General features: G+C 41.1%; 1 protein-coding gene across 1 annotated transcript; it reads left to right on the forward strand.

Annotated features, from left to right (window-relative positions):
- Positions 1-79: 79 nt before the first annotated feature.
- SLC30A8 (solute carrier family 30 member 8) lies at positions 80-21,045 on the forward strand. The gene is made up of 8 exons (XM_038130096.1): positions 80-329; positions 8,496-8,704; positions 12,585-12,731; positions 16,283-16,436; positions 16,952-17,141; positions 17,526-17,631; positions 19,257-19,391; positions 20,399-21,045. Exons 1-8 carry the CDS (start codon positions 250-252, stop codon positions 20,542-20,544), a joined length of 1,167 nt encoding a protein of 388 aa, XP_037986024.1. The 5' UTR covers positions 80-249; the 3' UTR covers positions 20,545-21,045.
- Positions 21,046-23,322: the final 2,277 nt, after the last annotated feature.

Here is a 23,322-nt window from a genome sequence, read left to right on the forward strand (position 1 = left end):
AAAGTCTCCAATCTGACTTGCTCAGCAAGTTACTGGTTGGCATGGTAGTGACGCCACCGGCACTAGGAAAGAGGCTTTCCCCTGCAGTTTCTCTCGGGTTTATTGGGAAGATAATTAAAACATTTTCATTTTAAAATATTTGGCAGGGACTTCTGCATAAGTCAAGAGGACATTTCTGCCCATATCGCTTCAGACAGAGAAAAGAGAGTTTAAAGGCAAAACCCAAGCAAAACACCATTGACTTTCTTCATGGCTACTGAAAAGGGTCTTGAAAGAACTTGCCTTGTGAGCGAGAGGGACACCAAGAAGTACTCGTTGGCCCTAGACAGGTAACACAACTCTTTGTTTCCTTCACTGACATTTCTGTGTCAGAGCAATATGAGATCACTAATCTGCCAACTGGCTGCAGGAGTCAAAGTCTGGAGAGTTTCACTGTGCATACATTTTACTACTTTCAAAATGTTTTGTGCAATTTTTTTCTTCCCAAACTTTCTCATTAGATATTTGAAGCATTTACTAGACAGCAGTCTGATGTGTCTGTGTCTGTGATGGATTGAACCAATCTACTGTTGAAGCAAGTGTCTCTTGCTATGTATTTTATAAGCATAGTAGATTTATTGTAGGATGCAAAACCTCATGGATTATGCTGCAATTTTAGGCTGAATTATAATTGTGCTATTGACACCATGTTTGGCTCAAGGCTCCTTCATGCTTGAATGTCTAAATTATCCATTTGATTTGAAAGAAAGGCGATGCTTTATTCTTGTGGACAGTCTGTGGGGCTTAGAGTTAATGTACCTCTTGTATGTCAGAAGTCTGGTGAGTAAATGTTTGCTTGAGTGAGGGAAGATCCTCTGAAAACATGAGATACTGTAGATGGGGTTAAAAAAAGAGTATAAATGTCTATCACAAAATAGTTTTGCAGTTTAACCTTTTTTCATTCTTCCTCTTGACTCAGACTAGCAAATATTTTTAAAAGAAAATAGCTGCTCAGTTACAGCTTAGCACCTCTTGACATTTCCATTATCTCATTGGTTTTCGGGTTATTTATTGCTTGGCTCTCTTAAAACATGTGGGACAGAAACTTGGCGTAAACACTGTCAGTTCAAATGGAAATCTGTCTCTTCATGTTCTTATACTGGGGTCAGTGCCATCGTATTTTAGTCATTTGAATGTCTGGGTTATTATTTAAATATTATTTCATGGCTCCATAAATATAGATGGCACTGTCCAAAATGACTTCTGTAGTAATATTTATATTTCAAAAAGACCTCGTAGGATTCTGCAGTCCATTTTAATTATTGAAGACAGTGGCTTTTTTAAAGTTTGCAATTTTGTGCACACAGCTTCAGTGTTTGAGGTCCTTTGGCCCCTTGCAACCTCTGGACACAAAGGACAACACTGGGCAAACCCATTATACGGTCCCCTGAGAGAGGGACAGATGTTAGGCTGCCTTGTGAGGAAGCATTTTTTCCCCCGGATCTCTAGTAATGTGGAATATCCCTGCTAAGCAGAAGGGTAGGATGCACACTGGGGGCAAGAATCCCTGGCAGCTGATGCTCCCATCTGAGAGCTGACACACCTTCTGAAGTCAATTTTTTTTTCTGATAATTATTTCCTAATTTAGGATTTAAATTAGTTGGGGTGAATTGCTGCAGCAGTTGCAATTTTTGGACTGATGCTGCAGCCACATGCAATAGCCCCCAAGCTGGAGGGCTGGTCCCAGGAGGGCTCTACAGTGGTGGTCCTGAGGTGGCTCCATATAATGATGGAGGTGGTAGCACAGCTCTCCAAAATGAAGAGGACGTGTCATCCAGCCAGGTGGCTTTTGTGCTGCTTCTCCATTTTGCTTTTTCTGCCAGATGAAATTTGATTAATTGCACAATTTAATTACTCTGTTAGAAAAATAACCAGAAATGGGGGCTGAGAGCCAGGGTCTCCCTCCTGTTGGAAAGAGCTGGTAGCACAGGGGAAGCCCTTGCCCTGCTTCCTATTGCACCCAGCAGCTTGGGGTGCCAGCCCAGTGACCCAGGGTACCAGCCTGTGAGCCTCAGCCAGCCCGTGAGGGGATGCAGCCCTCTGGGCCAGGGCTCATAGAGCAGCTGCCTTAACCAATAGTAGCAATAGGCTCATCTTAGCCTTTGGTATAAATTACCACATTTTTCTGTCCCCCATGTGTAGCCTTAATGAGCAGCTCTAATGCTTTCAACAGAATTTATTTTGCACACAGATTGCCTATTTCCTTGCCAACCCCCAGCCTCTTTCTTTACAATAAATGTCATCATTACAATACACAGGGAACAAAACTAGTTTTATCTTGACCACGTGGCCTGAAACCTGACCCCTTTCCCTGCACTCAGGGTTGTGGAGGAGAGTGTTTTGCACATGCCAGACCTGTCTGTAGTCACTAGATGGTTTGGATGCATTAAGGCTTTCCATGTCAAACTTGAAATGCTCAAAAGGGGGTGGGCTTCAACTGAGCCCTTTGAAAGTCAGATCAGTTGTAGGTTTATAATACAATTCACATTGGGACCTTAAGAATGTCTCTGGTCCAACCAAGAGATTGAATAATGTTGCTCAGGGCTGTCTCCAGTCTAGTCTTGAAAAAAATTTCTCAGGATAGAAACTCCACAACCTTTCTTGGCAATCTGCTTCAGTAGGGTATTAACTTCACAATCTTTTTTTTTTTTTTTTTTTTCCCTCATATTCAATCAGAACTTGTTTCCATTTATGACCAATGACCTCATCCTTCCTCCATGTAGAACAATAAAGCTCCATCTTCTCAATAGCCTCCTCAGGAATATTGGCAGGTTGCATCTAGGTGCTCACAAAAAGTCCAGTCCCCCCAGAAGTGCTCCAGCCTTTAATTATCCAGGTCACCCTCTGCTGAACCTGCTCTGATTTACTGATCCTTCCTGTGCTAAGGACCCCAAAGCTGGACATGATATTGTAGATAAGGTCTCACAAATCTGTCTGTCCCAGGTGCAGGACTTTATATTTGTTCTTGTGAAATTAGATGGCTCCTATTGAGCTCTTCCTCCAGACTCCTTTTAGCAGCCTTGCCCTCCAATCTATCAGCTGCACCTCCAGGTTGGCAACATGATCAGGGTGTCTTACACCTCCTCCTCCAGGAAACAGAGGAAGACATTACACAGGGTGGGTCTCAGGACAGGACACCACTTCCCACCAGACTTGAGGAAGGTTATGAACCATAATGGTTGCAGGGTCTGATACTGAGCACCCAGAACCTCCTGCTTCATGCAAAACGCGTTGTCTGTAGGTCATACAGGTCTTTGAATTAGGTGTGAACTAGGTCTCTGAGATAGTTTTGTATGGTCTTTTCACAGTCAATGGTGGTATTAAAAGAAAATAACTTCTCCTAATGATTAATCATTTATATTCTATTTTTTTTCCTATTTGTTAGATCACCTATATAGTGATCCAGATAACCCTTTATCACTGTCTAGGTAATGGCTTGACCAAATTCCTCATGTTTCCGTGAATGAAGACAGGCAAGAGTATTTTTATTTCTTGCTGGCAACAGATCACTGTAATAGTGACCAGAAATATTCAATATCCCACTTCATAAGTCAGTGGGTTTGCATCTGATTGTGCCAGCTATGCTATGAGCTAGATTTTGGGTTGATCCAGCATGGATTTCTTATTATGTTCTTTATCTGTCTTTTTACTGAGATTTTGAACACCATCACACAAGTGAAACTCAAGGCTGTAAGTCTCAAAGTTTTGATTTTTATTTTGTCTCTGAGACAAGAGAGAAGGCGGGGGAAAACCCAGGGGTGGGCACTGCTGATAGTAGGAAAGTTGTGTAGAAATGTTAGGGTTTGTCTTCATGCAAAAGTTTTAAACATGGGGCATTTGCCTGTAGATTTTCTTGTCTATAGGCCTTGGACTCCTAATTGGTTCCTGTCTGCCAGGCTCATACCTGTAAGCAAAATGTTTGAAGCGAACCTGGGAGATGATTTCTTCAGGCGAAGAGTGATTTTCTATAGCAAGCACATAAGAAATATTTTGCTCCTTTTCTCCTTTCCTGCAGGTGATATGAAAACTCTTACGAGATCAAAGAGTCCTCATCAAATATAGGCTTTCCACCACTCCTTATCCTTCACAGAATCAATGCTCAGGAAGATGATAGGTGTTTCTTGTGATCTCGGACTGCTTTAGCTGAGGGCCCTGTGGTTGTCTCCTTTGCCCTGGTTTGCCAGCTGGCCCAGTAGCACACAGTAACTTAGCAGACTCAGCAAACCCAAACCCATTGCCTCTGCCCCCCTGCAGGTGACACTAGGACCCTGCAGAATGGGCTGTGTCTTCCCACTACTGGCCATATGCCATCTCCATCATGCCCAATTCAGTTTTTCCCACTTCATCTCACAACGAAAATTAGAACCAAGGTAGTAAGTTATATGAAACAGAAATTAAATAGCTAGGGCATCAGCTCAGAAAATTGATGGTTCAGAGGTATAACAATGATACATAACATCATGAATGATGTGAGGCAGGTAAACAGGGAATAGTCAGTCATTTCTAACAGTATTAGAACTAATTAAAATAGCAGGCAGACAGCTCCAGAGTGTCAAAAGACATATTTTTTTTACACACACCATAATTAAACCATGGAACTCAATACTTTCAAGCCAGCTGGGTTTGTGGAATAAAGATCTGTAAAGAGATGTTGGACAGGAGCTCTGGTTCAGAACTGGGGAGCAGTAACTCTCTGGGAATGTTCCTCTTTGGTACTTTGACCTTATGTATTCCTTCATGTTCATGACAGAATTTGAATACTTGGCTACATGCACCTCTGGTCTGTCTCCAGGCAGCTATTGTTATAGTGTTATGTAGAAGGAAAACTCTTGGCAATACATTTATGCATACAGGGCCAGGCCCTCAAAATGAGGCACATAAGATAACCAAAGCATTAATTCCTATCTCCTGGACGTCTAAATGCATGCAAACATATAAATACTTGCCTTAATTTTGTGCCCACAGTAAGGAAAAGGAGAAACTGGATGGCCAGCTTATTAACAGGGTCTTAAATACCTTGAAAATATTCAAGATTGGTACATCAATTGGAATCAGAATGGTGCCAGCATAAGGGAGGTGACTATGGCTTTGGTACATTTTTCTCTGAAGGTAGTTTCATTATCCTTTCAGGCAGCAGAAAATTACTATTTTCCCTCATGAAGGAGATGATCTCCTGTGGAAAGCACAGTGATTCCACATTTTCCTCTTGTGACTGGAGAACTCATAATGGTCTAGGAGGATAGCAATTATTCCCACAAGCCTGCAGATCAAGGCACCCGGCAGATCAAGTGAAAATAAACAGAAAGGAAGTTGTAATAAAAAGCTATTGCTAATGATTTCTGTGAAATCTGCAATATGTATTAATATTTTCTGCTTCCCCCTTCTGGGCATGACTCAGTAGGAGCCTTTCAGTGACATTCCCTTGACTATCTTTTTTACAAAGAAAAAGAGAATTTGAAATGGAGAAAAGATTATTTTTTAATCTGTGACTCTGCAATATGCTGGCAGAGAGACCTGAAGCTCAAAGGCTACATCTTGCTCTAAAACACTATGAAGGAGTTTCTGGTATAACAGAGCTGATCTTTGCACCTTAAGCTTTTGATTCACACTTTTATAAAACTGCCTCTTAGATTCTTAGATTCTTTTAATTAGTGGCAGGCAGCTTTTGAAAGAGAAAAATAATGGTTACATACAGGAGCTGGCAGGAGTTTTCCCAACTCATCAGGCCAGATGCTGTTCTGCAAGTTCAAAGGGAGCAGTGAATGCTCGCCACCTCTGGCAACCAGGGCACTTTTATTTAGGTACCCTTTAGACAGAAAAATGTGACATTTGTGGGTTTATACAGTCTCTGTTTGCTTTTGCATCTGTCCAGCAAGATCTGTGGACAGAGCTTTCCTGCCCCTCAGTGATGCCCTGAGGCTTTGTTCGTTGACAGAGAGACAAAAAACAAAGGAGAGTGAGATCACAGAGCGACCTATTTTGTTAACAACAAGGAAAGGACTTGGTGGCTCAGAACATGCAGTGGTAATTTTGGCATTCCTGCCTGAGAGGCTGTTGAGCCGATCATGACTCATGTCATTAAGATGATTTTAATGTTCAATGCCAGCTGATGAAAATTGAGGTAAGGGGAAATTAATTTTACATGCAAAGGATAGAAAAGCATTGGAAGTTAACTCCAGAGAGAGATCATGAGAAAGAAAACCTTGCCTGCCCTGATCTCCAGGGGAGAGTGAGAGAACTACAGCATTTCATTCAGCCATCTGGAAGGAATTAATTTGTGGTACCTTCTGTGTCTAATTCATCAGTAAAATATTGTACAAAAATGACACAGTGCACATAAGGAACCCGATAAATGTAAAACTAAAGGACTGGAGAAGGACTGGCTGGTGGGGACCCCAGCTGCCAGATGGGCAGCTCATTCCCTAGACAGTCCAACTCCTATTTGTTTGTTGATGTGAGGAAAATAAAGGGAAATGCTGACAAAAGGACTAAGAAAATTCCCTGTCTCCAAGCATCAGGCATTAAATGTGAGCAGTTGCTATTTCACACAAGCTCCTCACGTACAGGGGGAATCAGTCACCTCCCCTGAGCAAACAGAGACCACATGCTAACCTGGCTGGGAAACAGGCTGACTCAGGGGAACGTGGCACCCTTGGAACATCTCAGTATTTACAGAACCAAATCCACATTGATTATCTACACTTGCAGGGCTTGGCTGCCAAGGTGGCTCAGCTCTTCTTTCGTCAGTATCTCTGTGATGTTGATGAATGTAAAAGGCCAAGACATCAGCTCTGCAGGTGCCTTTGCCTCTTGCCCACCAGTATGGGGCATCTGGCAGGACTTCAAACCTGCTGAGCAGCTGCAGCCCCCACAGGCCACCCAAAAAAAGCAGCTGGAAAGAGCTTGTGATTTTAGTACAGCTTTTTTTCTGGACATTGATTACTGCAGGTTGGCAGGCACCATCTAATTTCTTTCCAGCGAGATTTTAGGCATCTTGACACTTCTACAAACAGTGCAGAAACACTAGAGAAAGTCACCAGGATTCATGTTACTTCCTGGAGCACAGGTTTCCTTCAGCTGAAGAAACAATTCTTCCTAATCCCAGAGGAAAGTCTGAAGTCAAAATGGGGAAAAGCCACTGTTATTACTGGGGCAACTAAACCCAGTCCCACATCCTGTCCCCAGGCTAATTTCAGACTTGGAAAAAAAGCAGTGGAGTTTGCTGTGTTCCTGGGTAGCCCCTGCACGCACAAACCTCAAACAGTTGCCCCTGCAACACGTGATTATAGGGACTGTGTGCATGTGCATCTTGGCAGAATTCACCTTCTGGTGCCATGGTCTCGGTGCACTCATCACACTAGGAGTAGCTCTGGCAACAAGTGTTGTCTTGGGAGAGACAGAATGGTTTTAAGTCCCCCTGGGAGGGGGTTTAGAGGGTTTTTTTGCAATTTGGGCTCTTTTCTGTTGAGAGATAAGGAGAAGGGAACATCCTTGCTCAGCAAACCACCTTGAGGCCTCCCAGGGGGAATCTCTTGGTTGCTCTACTGAGAGCACCAAACGTTGTGGTCATCCAGGAGCTTCCACAGTTGCCATGCAGTGAGCTTGGCCCCAGACCTCTCTACCCCCACCACATGTTTCCTGTGCAGGAACTCTGAGAGGCACAATACTGAGGTTTTGTGGCAGAGCAGACTTGGCTGAAAAATCACTCTGTGATGGAGCAATGCTCAAAGAGCCACTTCTGCTGGATTTCTCACCTTTCCATGAACTCAGTGGCACAAAGGGTTCTACATGTACTGTGGGTTATAGGTACTATGGAGAATTGATTTCTTTGACTTTTGAATACCTTTGAGATTTTTTGGCTAATATTTTCTATGCTCAGGCTCTATGCTGAGCTGGAATTTCTCTATTTCTATGCTGAAATATTGGTAGATTTTGTACAAATGTGGAAATTTGAGATAAAATAGTTCTGTGTGCAAAGAAAGGAGAGAAATATCTTTAACTGATTATATTTAAGAAAAAGAAGTTTGGGGTAGTTTTTTTTGACTAGTCTTCCTGATAAAGCTGTTGGGAATAAAATCCTGAATTTTTTAGTAGAATTTTCTCCATGTTGTGCTGAACTTGGTATCTATTTGCATGAGGTACATTTTTTTTTAAAGTCATGTGGTGTGCATGAGATACACAGCCTAAGAAAGCCACCCTGTGCTTCATAAACTGCTAAATGATGTAGGAGATCCCAAAGAGTTGAGAAACACAGCCAGGACACTCATTCATGTGCAGCTCCCTCCTACATAGCCTTGCTTGTGCTAGCAAGCCTCTTCTATGACCTGCTCTGCTGTTCCCAATGCTGCTTTTATCCTTTGAAAGCATTAATTACATCATTTCTGGGGCTGTAGGGCCAAAAGCCTGAATAACTAGGGTTTTTCTTCTTTAACCTTCAATTTCTTTCTATCCCAAAGGATGAGCTGGCTTCAGAAGAATTCAAATGAAGAGAGGCAGCAGCAGGAAGCAGAAGTTACAGGAGCTAATCCAGCATATCACTGTCACAGCTACTCACAGGCCTATGAGAACAGACAGAGGGAGCAGCATCAAGCCAGGAGGAAGCTCTGTGCAGCATCAGTAATTTGCACCTTCTTCATGATTGCTGAGATAACAGGGAAGTATGTGTGTTCAAAAAGAGCCCAGTCTGGTGCCCAGCACAGCCACATCCTTGCCTTCAGAGTGCACTGTGACTGCAGGGACCATGCTGACAGGGGTGAACACACCTGGCGCTAAATAATTCTCCTTCATCCCTGATCATTAAAGAACTGGGGGGAGGAGAGAGTTTAAGTGAAATTATCAAAATATTCTCATATATTCATTCTAGGATTTCATCTGGGTAGGAATACAAAGATCAGTTAATGATCTGAACTGTTCTTCCAGGTCTTCAAGCTTGTCTGATGCATGTCTTAGCATCACAAAGGTTTTCTAATAAATTGAGTTATATTCTTTTTAAAAGATTAAAATATTTTAATCTTTTTAAAAGATTAAAAGAGTTTAAAAGATTTAAAAGATTAAAAGATTCTTTAAAAGACATATTTATCCAGGCCAAGGAGACCTCAGTACTGATAGAGGCTGCTAGCAGTAGGATCTGAAATTAAATGCAAGAGTCTTTTCAAAATCCAGGGAAATCCAGGGCCAGATTCACCATCTGGTTTTCTACAGCTAAGTCAATGTATCTATATCAGGGCACGTTTATCTTTTAAATTGGCCTGCTGGTGTGCCTCTGGATCAATGGAAGATTATTCCCCTACCTAATTAGCTTTCACTTCTGGACCCACCCTACAACATCCAATATAAGCATTTGGCTTGCTCATAGAGTATTGGCTTTCATTTTGTCTCACTGTTCTGCTCTCTCCATGGATTCTGTGATATTTATATCCACCTGATAGTTCCTGGCTCTTTAATTTCCCCTTCTCTGCAGTGAGCTGAGGTAAGGGAAGGCATGGGGAATCCCACAGACTTTTGCCATATGTTCCAGCTGATGTAACAAAAATCAGCCAGGAAGGCCGCTGAAACCCATATTTTCCCAGCTCAGACATCTCTGGAGCCCCATGAAAACGAAACAGAAAGGCTTTGTCTTCCTCGCAAGTGAGAAGTGGAGGCACTGAAAGAGTTGCTGCATTTCTGCCTTCTCCTCCTCTGGGTCTGGGCTGCCAAAGCCAGCAGGGACTTCTCCGACTCTTCCCTCCCACATGCTCCCTCTGCATGAAGCCCTGTTGTTTGTAGGTCACATGCATTTCCCCCATGAAAACCAGTGCATGCTGCTAATCCCCATGGAGTAATTTCCAGTGCCAGAAGTAATGCATTATTAACACAACCATATAATCAGGAGGCTTAAGTTTGGTGCATGTGGCTGTGCTAGAGGGTAATTGGAAGGACAGATGATATGTTAACTAAATGTTTCATTTTGCTTAATGAATCATGCAGCTTTTTTGCAGTGACAGCTTAAGTAAGAGGCTTGAAGACCGTTTTGCTTCAGACCATTAAACTTTGACAAACCAGTTATTAACTGCAGTTACAGACAGCTCTCTGTGGAGATTTTTGTAATTATGAACCATACATTTAATATTTTTAATCATTAGGCAAGGCTGCTGTGCCTGATGATTGACCATTGAGTGACTGACAATTTCTACTGCTTGTGGTCTATAAATCTATAAACATCCATTATAGGGAATGGTAAGTCTTAAAGGCCACTTGTTGGGAGTATTGATAAAAAGCTGTAAAAGCTTATAACTATGACACTTATTTCACTCCTGAAGACAAAGAGTATCTTCCCCTCCCCTCCTTGTCCTGTGAGGGCAAACAACATCTGTGGGCATTATTCTGCTAAACAGAAGAAACAAAGCTGCATCACTCTCAGAGAGGTTGAAAAGTTGTGCTTCTTTGAATGCCTAGACCTTTCCATGATATTTTTTCTCAAACCATCTGTGCTGGCCATTACTGCTTTCCCAAACGGGGCACTGCTGGCTGAGACTGATACACTACTGACTCTCTTTGAAAGACAATTACCTTCACAATCTCATAGGTCTGGAGGTATCAGTCAGACCAATACTACCCAGTGTGGAGCCCAGATATGAAAGTGCTTTCCAATGATTTTTGGTGGTTAAGGACCAAATGTATTTCAAAGCACTTCCACTTGGGCAGTAGAAAGAAAGACGAGCACTGCATGTGGTCTCATGTCAGAGCAGGACATAAAAACTTGATCAGTGAGACAAGTTGCTAAGTTAAGCAGGCTGAGATCTCTGAAACTCACCCAAGGCATTAGTTATGCCAGCAATGCATAAAATAATAATTTGCAAACATTTTTCAAAGGCAGTAGGCTAGCAGCAAGCTTTTAAGATGCTGTCCCACAGAACATGGAAATAGAGTATATAAAATGCAATAGGGTTTTGCCCAGAGCTTGTGATCTACATATTTGCTGAAAAATACCTGATGCCTGGGTCATTGACATCTGGGCACTCCCAGACAAGCCTTCTTCCCCCTGCTAAGCAGAACTGCCTCCCTCTTGAGATACGGTTACCTAGAAAAAAGTGAAAGTCTAAGAGATGTGCCATGACCAAAAAGTATCTGTGCATTTACACTTGAGCTGGGAAATACTTATTCTGATGAATTTTTCATTTTACCACAAGGAATGAGATGCCCCCAAATTCTGCAGATATGCTTTCTCCTTTTTGGGAAGTAACTTTGAGCCAAATTCTGCACTGAGAAAACTCATGGTGTTAGGTATTCTAATGTAAAATATGCATACAGGAGGAAATTAAACAGACAGTCCATCCAGCTGGCATGAAAATGCTCCAACTATAAGGAAACAAGAGATATATCTACATGTCCTTTTGGCAGTGGTATGCTGCCAAAGATTTGAATGAGGCATTTTATGATGTTTTTAAGAATTCATTAATTCTCATACAGGTTGTGGTCAGGAGAAATGAGTGAGCTGAAATTAATTAAGTGACTGAAGAATGGAAATACATTGCCAAATGCAGAAACTAGGTGTTTTGGCTCTATTATTTCACATCTACTTTTCTACATTTGTACTTTGATGAAAAGACTCCCCTGCTGTAATGTCTTGGAAGGACAGTGTCCTGCCTGGGATCCTTGTCTTCTCCTGCAGCCACTAGGAGCTGGGGCAGTTTAATGCAAACTTTTAGTTTATTTGGATTTTCCTTTAGCCCTGAGATATGACTAGAAGAATTTGGCAAAATAATGATATTTGGCTTACTGAGTAAAAGAAATGTGAATTAAAATAACCCAAAATGTTTTTAATTTGGTGGGGTTTTTTTCCTTCAGAATCCACATAAATCCAAACCTCCACAGAGTAAAATGATATTCAGCCACATTTTTGGAGCTCTAGTGGGAAAGTTAAGTCATGCATTACAGATTCAAAATGATAGATTGGTCCTGAGAACAGAACATTTTTCTCTATGCCCTCACTAAAATGGTTGATTGCTTATCACTGTTCTTCTACTGGGATCTTTCCATGTATTCCTGGTTTAGTGTCGCCTGTGACAAATAAACAGTCAGGCAGCAGGAAGAACATGCATATTTTCCTGTAACAAATAGGAAATGAATTCCATAAGCGAGGTCCCTGAACAGTTGTACATACATAAAAATATTAGCGTTCTGTGAAAAGATAGTGGGAGGATACTGGAAATGTGATTCCAAAGATGGAATTTCACAAAAATATGGCTTTTCACCAAAAAAATCTAATATTAAAATAGTCAAACAGTACAATAGTAATGTAACTACAGAACTAATGTATCACAACTCTTATTATTCTTAGGTCTCTCTCTAGCTAAGAAATTTGGCTTATGTATTTCTATTAATTAATCCCTTTCACTTCATGAATGAGGTACAAAATGAAATCATCTTTGAAGAGATTTGGGTCTTGTGTATGATGACTGAAAATGGAGTCTTCCCTTTGATTCTCAGCAAAACAGGTCTTGAGTTGGATCTGGCTGGCTCAAACTTCTGAGCAGAGCTGTGACCCAGACGGGTGTTTCACACAGGTGGGCAGATCGCCGGGAGCCTGGCGGTGGTCAGCGACGCGGCGCACCTCCTGGTGGACCTGACAAGCTTCCTGATCAGCCTCTTCTCGCTGTGGCTCACCTCCAAACCTCCTACCAAACAGTTCACCTTTGGGTGGCACCGAGCAGGTAGCAAACATGTCACATTATGAATGTGTGGAATGGGAAAAGGAAGTTATCATAGCCAAGGACTGGAGAACATGCTGATGTCCGACACAGGTCTGCAGGCATTTAGAGACCGTGCACTAACTCTCCCACAGCTCTTAGGACATGAAAAACTGTAAAACAGTGAATTCTAAAGAAGTAAAGAATCACCCCTTCTCTAAAAGCATGTCTTTCAGTTCATTATTTACCATAGTTTTGGGCTGGTGCTAACTCTGGTTGAAATAACAGCAACTTCTCTCAGTGACTTGAGTGTGTAGAGGACTGAGCTCTCAACTTGTTATGAAACAAGTTTCTATAAAAGCAACAATAACCATAAAACTTAGGGTTTTCTCCATTTCTAAAGCAAATGATTAAATTATTTTAAAGCGTTCACAATGTTACATTTATAGAAAAGTAAGATCCTTTAACATTTACCCTCTTCTAGATTCTCTCCTTTCATATCTCTTTATCACTGTCGGTTTTTATCAGATGCAAACAGGTTTTTAAAGTACTCTGTCCTCGACCTAAACCAACCATTTTACAGATGATACCTAACACCAAAAACCTGAGAATCCAACATAAGTGTTTTAACAAAAGACAAGACACTAGCAAAATACTAACCATGAGAATAATTTTCTGGAAGTGTGAGTCTGTACAAGATTTAGACACTTAAATATCAATGCCTACATGCACATGAGCACCTTTAAGCACAGGGTCCAAGTCTCTGATATATTCAACAGAAATCTTGACTTCCTAAACATGGAAGTCCAGTGTTATATCCCTAGGATGTCAGAGGCTTATGTATGGGAATGGCAGCTGTTGCACAAGGACTTGTAGGAACCTGCACAAGGTGCCAAGCACAAAATCAGGGCCTGTCAAATGTGACCAGACACGCATAGCTAAGAAACCAGGAAGTGTTCCCAGTCAGCCAGTGAAGAAGGGAACTGTGTCAATCACCATTAATTTGATGTCCACTGCCCACAGAGGGAGCTTAGACACTTAGGTAGTGCCTACAGGTAGGCAATTTAGTTGTCTCTGTCTGAAAATAAGTCTCATGTTGGATGTCTCAGAGCTCAGTTTTGTTGCTTATATGTAAATGATTTGTGCCATTTGAAATCCAGTTGCCACTCTGGAAGTCTGTGTGTCAATTATACATGTGGTGTCAAGCCATGCATGGAGGTGATAGTGTTGTCTCAAATGACTCTAGACACCTGTGCACCGGAACCAAGGACTCAGATGATAAATGCTTCAAGGATGTTCAGCAGCAAAGTCCAGAAACAGCTTCTGACTCAGATGTCTGTAGGCCAGGGCTGGTTGTAGCTGCAGAGAGTACCAGGGAAGGCATAAGCCATACTCATCCTGCCTTTCTGTAGCTCTGTATTCTACCAGCTCTGCTGGAAACAGGCTGCTGGGTGAGTGGGAGGTTCAGTATGGCCCTAGCATGGTTGGCATTATGCAGACAACACACAGCTGAATTTTGCAGCCTTAGTAAACTACTACTTAACATCAGTTCATCTGCCATTACTTTTCATGTTTATTATCTCTTATCCTGGGGGGAAAAAGTGAAAGAGACACCTCTCTTGATGATGTAGGCAGCTTCAGCCACTTCATGTAACTTCATCCTCAGTCTGAACGAAGTTATTTTTATTTTGTCATTTCAATGCAGAACTTGAAAACCAATCCTTTATTGCCCTTTCTATCCTGGTAGCAAAAAGGGCCTTGCGTCAAATGTTAGAAGCTATTTAATTGCATTCCATATTGTTACCCTGTTCCTTGCTTATTTTCCCAGCTATATTCTCAGTTTAATATGCAGGTGGGCACCTTAATAGAGTAGCTGAGGGCAGTCAGGTGGCAAAGTCACTCCTCGCTGACTACCAAGGTCTTGCAGGTGCAGCCCTCCATGACACTGGAAGATGTTTCTTCACTGCTTCTCTCAGACTGATAGATATTGTCATGAAAAGATTCTTTGTGGAAGTGCCCAGGTTTAGCCATCTGAATGTCTCTTGCCCTCCATGTCAAAGCAGTCCAGCTACTTTGACAAACACAGAAACACAGTATTGAATAAGATTGATAGTGTGAGTCAAACTATTTTCAGATACAAAACTTCTCTTGCACCTTAATTTTTCTCAGCTGTACTCAGAGATTCCTCCACAATCCTACACTATTGTTTGCAGTGCTCTGTTAGTGCCAGTAGTTCTGAAAAAAAGGAACTGAAAATATCTTGAGTGAAGTATTGAGTGCTGCTGAACTGATCTGTAAGCTTAAATAAACTTTTGCCAAGATACTCCATTGAAAATTAATATGTAAATGACCACTAACATGTTCTGTTATTGAAGATATGCATAAATCCACACAGGTGGATACATGTGCTCACAAGAGCTCTCGGCTGCTTTCATTCCAATGATAGCACAGCCATCAACACCTTCAGCTGGGCCAAGTTTGCAGGGGTTCAACCTACAACTTGCAGAAAAAAAACATTGTATGATTTATGTTTGCTTCTATCTATTTTTAAGCAAAACTAGATTTCCCTGTCGGTGCACTTTGATTTATTATTTTCCAGTTTTAGGCAAAACAGTAATTTGATAAGATTTTGCAGCCTGCAAAAGAGGGGATCCCCATGAAATTATATAAAAAATAATAAGCAGTTTTAATGGCTTGTCAGTGGAGGTCTGTGCAAATGCTTTCTGGCTGTCTACTGCCTTTCACTTTACTGTGAGCTGGCATTTTCTTTGGTATTGTCTCGTTGTGCTCATTTACCCATTCAAGTCACATGGCAATTACCAGTCCTGTATGCTGTTAAAAGCATGCTGCACGTTCATATGCACTTCCCTGGACCTCTCCTATAACAGTGCAATAAAAGCTGGCCTTGGGGACTGGAATTATTTGAGCTCAACTCAAAGCCAATAGAGACAAAATTAAATTTTGCTACCCCGGGGAAAAAATAACTTCTTTTGTTCTCATCACAGCTGGTGGCACAAAAATGACTTTGTGGCATTGGCAGAATGAGTTCCAGGATAAGTTTTGCTGACAGGACCTCGTTGGGAGCTGCTACTGTCTTTCTGAAAGGTGAAGTGGTGAGAGGTGTGCAGAAACAGGGGAGGCTGTGCCTCTCTCCTTCCTTCAAACCGCTGCTCCTGCAATGAAGATAATCTTGTTGGGAGAGGAGGGCTGGTCTTTATGGGTTTCACACCACAGTCAGGGCCAGGCTCCTCCCGGAATTCCCCAAACGATCTTTTACATCTCTCCAATTTCTTAGAATGTTGCATGAACTCAGCACTGGAAAGGGGACAAAAGTAGTAGGAGCAGGTAGAAAAGGGTTAGACCACCACATGCACAAGGTTACCCTGGACAGCCACTGGATTTGCTGTGATCAGAAAGGAGTTTGGCCCATTCTTTGTGAGCTTTAAGACTGCCAGCATACAAGAAGCAGCCCTCCTGGCTATAAAGCTCATACACCTGGAACCATTACCATCAAACTCTTAAAAATTTTTGCATTCCTATTCTGACTGTTAAAATCAGACTTTTTTAATTCCTAGAAATTCTGGGAGCTTTGATGTCTATGATAATAGTTTGGATGGTGACTGGTGTGTTGATATATTTGGCTTGCATGAGGCTGCTACACCCGGATTATGATATTGATGCTACAGTGATGCTCATTACCTCTGCTTGTGCTGTGCTCACCAACATCCTGTAAGTTATTTTGTTCTCCTCTCATATGACATTTGAACCTTGAACCTGCTGCTGTAATTAAAAAAAACTATAGAGAGATAATGGCCTCAAAAATATTAAGTGTTTATGAGCTCCATAAGGATATGGAAAGGGGTCAAAAAGAGAGCTCCTGCTTCTCACTGGAAGTTGCAGTTGCTCTCGTCCTTTCTGTTAGCTGCCACACTGGGAAGAAAAATTATGAATCTATAAACCCCAAGAAAAAATTATTCTCCATCTCACTTTTTATTAAATGTCAGAATATTCAAGAATTCTATAGAAAATGAGGCTAATTAATTACCCCATTCACAGACTTTCTTGATTATGCAAATCACTGAAAACCTAGGAACTGTCTGCTCAGCCACCTCTGCATTTCTACTTAATGTGTCAGATTTTACTGTTCAGCATTCAGAAGTGACAGGGGTGGTGATGTGTATGGCCTCACTGCTTTCAGAGATGCAGTATATCCTCTGATATTTGCAGCTTTACATCTCTTGCAGGCTAAGCCTGATTCTGCACCAGACTGGCCACGGGCACAGCCATGGAGCACAAGCCAGGGAATGCATCTCAGCCCCTCTGGAAAAGCCAGCTCTGATCAATGCCAGCCTGCAGGCAGCCTTTGTGCATACCATTGGAGATCTATTCCAGAGTATTAGTGTGCTAATTAGTGCACTTATCATCTTCTTTAAGGTTGGTTTTATTAGTTCATATGCCTGCCTTGCAGTCAAGGATAAGTGCTATTTTCACAGCGTTGTGACACTGGGTACTATGTAAATATTTCCTCTGTCTTAATCATACACACTGTAATTGTATTAAAGAGAATTATTCTTGGGAACTGAAATAACTGTTGAGAGTGTAACCCTTGCTTCTTGCTGGTTCAACTGGATGCTTTGGTGTCTCCCTTTCTTCATCTGTAGCACCTTCATTCCCAGTGCAGAGGCTCCCTAACTGGCAAAGGGGGCCAGCACTCATTCCGCACTAGATGAATGGAATTTATTATTCTTTCATGCTAATTAAAATTACAATAACCAACAATAATGAAATTAACAAAGTGGTGTGTTCATATTTTTCTAGCCACAGTACAAAATAGCCGACCCAATCTGCACATTTGTGTTTTCCATCTTTGTTTTGGCAACTACCATCACGATTTTAAGGGATATTTTAACTATGTTAATGGAAGGTAGGACCTGATTCCAGAATCAATACTTGCATTTTGATTTTTTGTCTGTTGCTTTTGCCATAATGCTTATATTTGTTGGAAAAAAGTATAAATATAAAGTATATAAAGTATAAAAAGTATATATACATGTCTGTATCAGTTTCCAATATTCTCATAATTCTGATCATACTTTAAACCTACTTCAAATTTTAATCAAAACTGTTTTCTATCATTACATTAGGTTTACACGTATGCCAGTTTTTGTAAAAACCTTTGTACTGGTATTTTGCTAATGAGCTCTGAGTTGCTTTTGTTTGCCATATGTGTAGCATTTCTTTCTATCACCCCTTTGGCATATGAGATGCCTACTCACCTTGTTCATTGTTTATTTCCTTTACCCCTGTGAAATATAAGTCTTTGCCAAGAAAAAGTGCTTTTTCTGTGCTTTGAACTGTGTCTGTGAAATAGGCTGAGTGCAAGAGACAGAAGTTTAAAAGATTTTTAGTCACGTGAGTCCAGAGAAGCAAGCTGTTGGAGCTTTCCAGTTGCATTCCAGTGCATGGGAATAGACCATTCTCAGCACAGCAGCAGCAAGAAGAGCCAGGCTTAGCAATATTTAATCCTGTCAGCTATGGGCCTGAATATTTGATTTGCAAGGCCAAATGACTTGAGCAGTCACAGATGCATGTTTTTGCCTTACTCACATTGAATACTATGATGCAACTTCTTTCTCAGCTTTGAAGACATGAGGATTAAAGGGAAATGTAGCTCTAAAAGTGCAGGTTTTGAATGGGTACTCAGTGTGACTGCCTGCATGGCTATTTCTTCTCTCTTTCACTTGCACCTACTGCTGTTTCAAGAAATAAAATATCTGTTTAAAAATAAAAATAAAATATGTGTTTAAAATATTATTACAGTAGTTTCATTTGAGGGTTGGTTTGCTTTCAGTGATTGTGAGATAGAGACACTTCCATGTAGAAGTGTACCTAGGCAAGAGCATGGCAACTGACTGTATTTTGGCTGCCAAAATAGCAGATCTCTTGGTTACTGGGGAAAAAAAAAATCAAACTACCAGGAAGGAGGAGCAACCCCCAACACTCAGGAATCTCTTTCTTAAAGCAGTGACTCCCAGCTTCTGTAAGGAGAGCTGACATGCCAAAGTCAGCAGTGCTCAGTTTCCCTCTACACCAAACCCACTGTCCTCCTGGGAAACTGGGGAGTGTCCTATCTCCTAAGTAGAATATTCCACCCAGAATTTTCTGAAAAGAAACTGGAGCTGCTGTTTCAGGTTACTGATCCAAGTAGAGTTCATGCTGTTCACGTAGGCGTAGAGATGCACTCACAAAATATGTTGGTGCAAAACTACGACATGATCTGGCTAAACAGCTCACTACCCTATGTAAACTGGACATTCAGACTGTCCCCTAAAACATGCATGGGTCTCAACCTTCCATGGAGAAGTTTCAGCCAAGGGAGAAGATTATATAGCACAGTGAACTCTGAAATAGATGGGCTTTCCAAAGCATTGAATACTTTTACAAAAATCATACATCTAAGTGAATAAAGGCTCATGATTCATTTTCCTCTATTGATCACAATTCTTATCCCTTAAAAATATTGTTTTTCCATCAATTTCTCTTTTTCAGGAACATCAAAAGGATTTGCTTATGATGCTGTAAAAGCAAGAATTTTAACAGTTGAAAAAGTGGAGTCTGTTCACGACCTTCGTCTTTGGTCTCTGACAATGAATCAAACTGCTCTCTCTGCTCACATTGCCACAGGTCAGTAAATTTCTGTAAGCAGGGAGTAACTATTCAGCTGCTGTCTAGTAAAGGTCAGTCTTTCTTGATTCAGATTAAGTTGACTGTATATCTGTTGCTTGTTAAAAAAAAATCGTCATGATTTTGTTGGAAAAATAAAATCAACAATAATAACAAATAAAGCTCTCAGATCCTCCTCCCAGAAACCTTGTCTAAACAACAGGGACCTCTACTTATCCCAAAACTTGAAAACTGCAGAGGCTGTGGGACAGCAAAGTAAATGACAAGATATTTAAAATAAATTAAAAGAATTAGACTCAAACCAGATTTTTATCACAATTTTGTCAAACTTGAAAACTGTTGATCTCTACAAGAAAATCTTACAGGGCCAATATGCATTCCTAATGTATCTCCAGAAGTAAAACAATCTTTAAAAATAGATGGAGTTTAGAGGTAGCTGCAGTTCATATTTTAAAATATTATTTTAAATTGTAGTTCTTATCCCAACTGACAAACTGTCCATTACTCAGATCAATTTTCTTATCTGTCTGTCAGCTTTTTATGCATTAAGAAAAAAAAAAAGCCAGCTGTGTTTGGCCAAGGACAGGGCTAGAGGTGAAGTCGTCCATGGAGTCCCCACTTTCCAAAAACAGAGGGTGTATCAGCCACCCAAATCACTTGGCACTGCTGCTACTCCCTGGCTGGATGAACTAATCTTTATTAAGTACTTCTGCTTTCCTCTTCTGCCAAACTGAATTTCTATGGTGATTACTTAGCTTAGCTTAACTCTTGCCAAAATTGCATATTCCAACCACATTTGAATGAACAAAGGTTTGCTGACATGGAGGTTCCTGAAAGGAGGATAAAAAGGACAAGAAACACTTTTCAAACAAACTTCTTGTTAAAAGTTTCCATCCTAGAATTATACAATATCTATATTAGATATCAATGTCTATATTAGAAGTATATAATACTTTAAAGTATTATCAAAATGTATGTTTTGATTACTTTCTGCTTGCTACCTGTAGCAGACTCAACAGACAGCCAGAAGATTTTGAGAGATGTTACCCAAGCCCTGTTTGAGCACTACAGCTTCCACTCCATCACCATTCAGATTGAATCAGGAGAGGATCAGAAACCAGACTGTGTCTTCTGCCAAGAGCCCAGGGATTAAAGGGAGCAGTGTGCTTTGCCAAATAACCATCACCCCTCTCACAGGTCAATGGAGACTGTATGTGCTGGTTGAATGTAATTGATTAACAGCAAATGGTAATTAGCTGACACGACAAGCCCTGCCATTGCAAGCAGAGCATGGGCCTTTCTTTGTTGGTGTCATCTACCATGAGAGAACAAGTATTAAATCCAGACGTTTTCTAGATTGCCTGTCCATCAGCTGTTTCTTTCATTTACAAGAGAAATATGTAAATTATTCTTGACTAGACCAGCAGATTGGCGGTAAAGCAACATTCAGAGTGACTGTCTGTAATTACAGGTAACAAAAAACTAATCAACCTTCAAATTACCAACAGAAAAATTATCACAGGTGTAATGAAATGTGAGTTTGGTGTTAGCAAACTCAGCACTCACTCAGGATGTAAGAGCATATTTAAATTACTACAAGAGTTGAAGAAATCTGGGGAATAAAGTGATGATGTTTTCCCTGCCTGCTGGCAGACACTCCTCTTCCTGCCTACAAGGGAAGTATCAGACAGGTACCATGGATCCCAAGAGAATGGATGTCAAGAGAATGGCTCACAAGAGCGTTCATTCCATTCATATTTGGCAAACAGTTTGTTTTTTGTTTCTTTTTTAGCTAGCCCTATTTATGTTTCCAGCTAGCCTTCAGGCAAGCTCTTTTCTGCCAGCCATAAGCAGTATTCTGAACTATTAACCCATAACCTGAATAGTGCTGCACCATGGTAAGTAATGAGAGAAGGTTTGAGGTGCATTTCTGTGTGTCCATGTCACAAGGTACCACTGAGTCATGACAATAAAACAGAATGGGTGCTCTTAGAAAATGAAAAAATAATTAGGGCAAGGAAAAACTGGGACCCATTGTGAATATCCTGTCTGGTGTCACAGCTCAGGGTGGCCTGTGGGGTGCTACCAGTGACACTACTTCCCTGAAGTTATACCAGAAAATTAAAAAAAAAAACCCTTTGGCATATCACACAGCCATTCATTGTAAAGGGAAGTGACATGCCTCTCCTTCAGGTAACTAATTCCCACATTTCCTAACAAGATGTGAGTCATGGCTTCCCCAAATGAGTGTTTCCACCAAACACACTCCAAATCACTCCCACATTCCCCTCACCCTTCCCCTGGGGTGCACTGGAGGAGAATTGGAGGTACAAAAGGGAAAGGTTGTAGGTTGGGATAAGAACCATTTACTGGAAACAGCAATGAAGTAAGAAAATGAACAGTAACAGCAGCAATAGCAATGGCAGAGTATACAAGAGGCAAATGTTTGACATGCAAGTGCTCACCCCTGGCAATTCCCCACCCTGCTGCCACACTATGTGACTCCTTCCCCCATCCCTGGGAAATGATAGGAGGTGGTGTACAATAACCTCCAGCTCCTGGCCATGCCCCCTTCCTGTGTGTGCTGCAAAAATTAACCCTGCCCTGGCCAGAACCAGGAGAATGTGTTAAACCATTCTCTTTTACATACCTGGCAGTGCTTACAGCAGAACTGAGAACAGTCAGGTCTGTCTGCAGTCCCTCTATTTTTGTCCAACCAACTGAATTAAACTCTCACCCCTTGGCAAAAGCAAGGGTTTTACTTCAAAATGCATGCTCCAGTGCTCAAAAAACCAGCTTCAATTCTGCCCCTGGCCCTAACTGTGCTTACCATGCAGAACTGGACATAATGATTTCCCATTCCACAGTCCTCTCTCCAACAGCTGTAGGGCTCACTTTACTAACAGGTTTGTTAGAGCAAAATAAATTACATGATACCAAGTGGTACTGACTTCCCAGACTGATAGGTGGAAGGACCATTGTGTTATTAAGGTATAAATGGCCCTTGCTTTTTAGGAAATTCAGTTTTATTAGCAATAGGTTCACATTAGTTTTCTCCTTTATCATTCTAAGGAGATTAGAATTTTTTATTGGGGCTTTTGACTACAGATAACACATAACTATGTAATGATGGATTGATGTATTAAGCTGGCATTTGTTACCTGGTAGGGGGAACAAGAAATTATTCTGCTTAGTGGAAGATCTTACTCAGGTAAACCTCCCACTGAAATCAGATGAGGTATTAAAACAAAACACCCGCTAGGAATTTCATGAGTATCTCATTATTTATCAGCTTGAAAGAGCTGAGGCTATAGCAGGGATGTTCAGTACAGTGATAAAGACAATTCTTGCCCTTCACAGCTCAGACTCCAGAAGATAAGACCCAAATAAATCAAAGCACAGTAAGAAATTCTAAATGACGAAGTTAACTTGTATTTCAGCCAGTTTCTCTGCTGGTATAATTTAGCATAGTTGCCTCCTTCCAAAGGCAACTCAGCTGTGCTTGTCAGGTAACCTGAGTATTCTTTTCATTACTTAGAGAGGACAAGTTAATAGTGTGGCCTTCATATGAAAGAAAATGTCTTTCCAAGTGTTTGGAATAAAAGGAGGACATAGACCTGAATATAATAGGGAATTCTGAGGAAGGGTTTTGTGGTCAAGGACAATGTAAAAGATAACATGTGGGTGACAGAAACGTCCATATAGGACATAGATTCAGTTCTATGATTAAGGTTGAGGTAGGGAAAAAGACCAGAATTTTAAGAGCAAGACTGGATTTTGGAAAGGATTTAAATGAGCAAGTGATATGGTCCACTAAGAAAGTTATGCTGAGTAGTAGAGCTGTGAAAAATCTGGAGGCAACAAAAGAGAGGCTGGAAAAAAGAAGATTCAGCAGCCTGAAGTTCACCAAGACTGCTGAGGCTATCAGGGA

Source organism: Motacilla alba, chromosome 2 (genome assembly GCF_015832195.1).
Source record: "Motacilla alba alba isolate MOTALB_02 chromosome 2, Motacilla_alba_V1.0_pri, whole genome shotgun sequence".
Taxonomy (NCBI): Eukaryota; Metazoa; Chordata; class Aves; order Passeriformes; family Motacillidae; genus Motacilla; species Motacilla alba.

What these genes read in the sequence shown, in the direction of transcription:
- SLC30A8 (XM_038130096.1), top strand. Translation starts at nt 250, where the DNA reads ATGGCTACTGAAAAGGGTCTTGAAAGAACTTGCCTTGTGAGCGAGAGG. An exon ending in TTTAACTATGTTAATGGAAG is followed by an intron (nt 17,632 to 19,256) that starts GTAGGACCTGAT and finishes TCTCTTTTTCAG; the next exon opens with GAACATCAAAAGGATTTGCT. An exon ending in CTCTGCTCACATTGCCACAG is followed by an intron (nt 19,392 to 20,398) that starts GTCAGTAAATTT and finishes TGCTACCTGTAG; the next exon opens with CAGACTCAACAGACAGCCAG.